This window comes from Rhagoletis pomonella, unplaced genomic scaffold (genome assembly GCF_013731165.1).
Source record: "Rhagoletis pomonella isolate Grant_MI unplaced genomic scaffold, Rhpom_1.0 Rhpom_scaffold_00001, whole genome shotgun sequence".
NCBI classification, from domain to species: domain Eukaryota; kingdom Metazoa; phylum Arthropoda; class Insecta; order Diptera; family Tephritidae; genus Rhagoletis; species Rhagoletis pomonella.
The window spans coordinates 12088671-12088904 of NW_023458555.1; the positions used below are offsets into that span (position 1 = coordinate 12088671).

The window sequence follows — 234 nt, forward strand, 5'->3', positions numbered from 1 at the left end:
TCGTTGAAGATTGCCGCCCATTTTCAGTTATTAATGGGTCAGGCTTCCTTAAGCTTGCGATTTTTTTTAAATTAAAATTGGTGCAAAATATGATGAAAACATTGATGTTAATGACTTACTGCCTGATCCATCAACAATTTCACGCAACGTCCATAAGTCGGCAGATGAAAAAAGAAAGGAATTAAAACCTGAAATAACTGAAGTGGTTAATAGCGGCAGAGCATCGGCCACAAT

General features: G+C 37.2%; 2 protein-coding genes across 2 annotated transcripts in view; one reads left to right on the forward strand and one right to left on the reverse strand.

The window, feature by feature from the left end:
- LOC118746996 (cryptochrome-1-like) overlaps window positions 1–34 on the forward strand; it is a 556-nt gene extending 522 nt beyond the window's left edge. The window contains exon 2 of the mRNA XM_036481341.1: window positions 28–34. Within this exon, the coding sequence (XP_036337234.1) occupies window positions 28–34 (7 nt within the window). The remainder of the gene's footprint in view (window positions 1–27) is intronic.
- Window positions 35–107: 73 nt separating this feature from the next.
- Window positions 108–234, reverse strand: part of LOC118747883 — a 19708-nt gene continuing 19581 nt past the window's right edge. Inside the window, exon 4 of the mRNA XM_036482473.1 lies at window positions 108–188. Coding sequence (XP_036338366.1) covers window positions 108–188 — 81 coding nt within the window. The remainder of the gene's footprint in view (window positions 189–234) is intronic.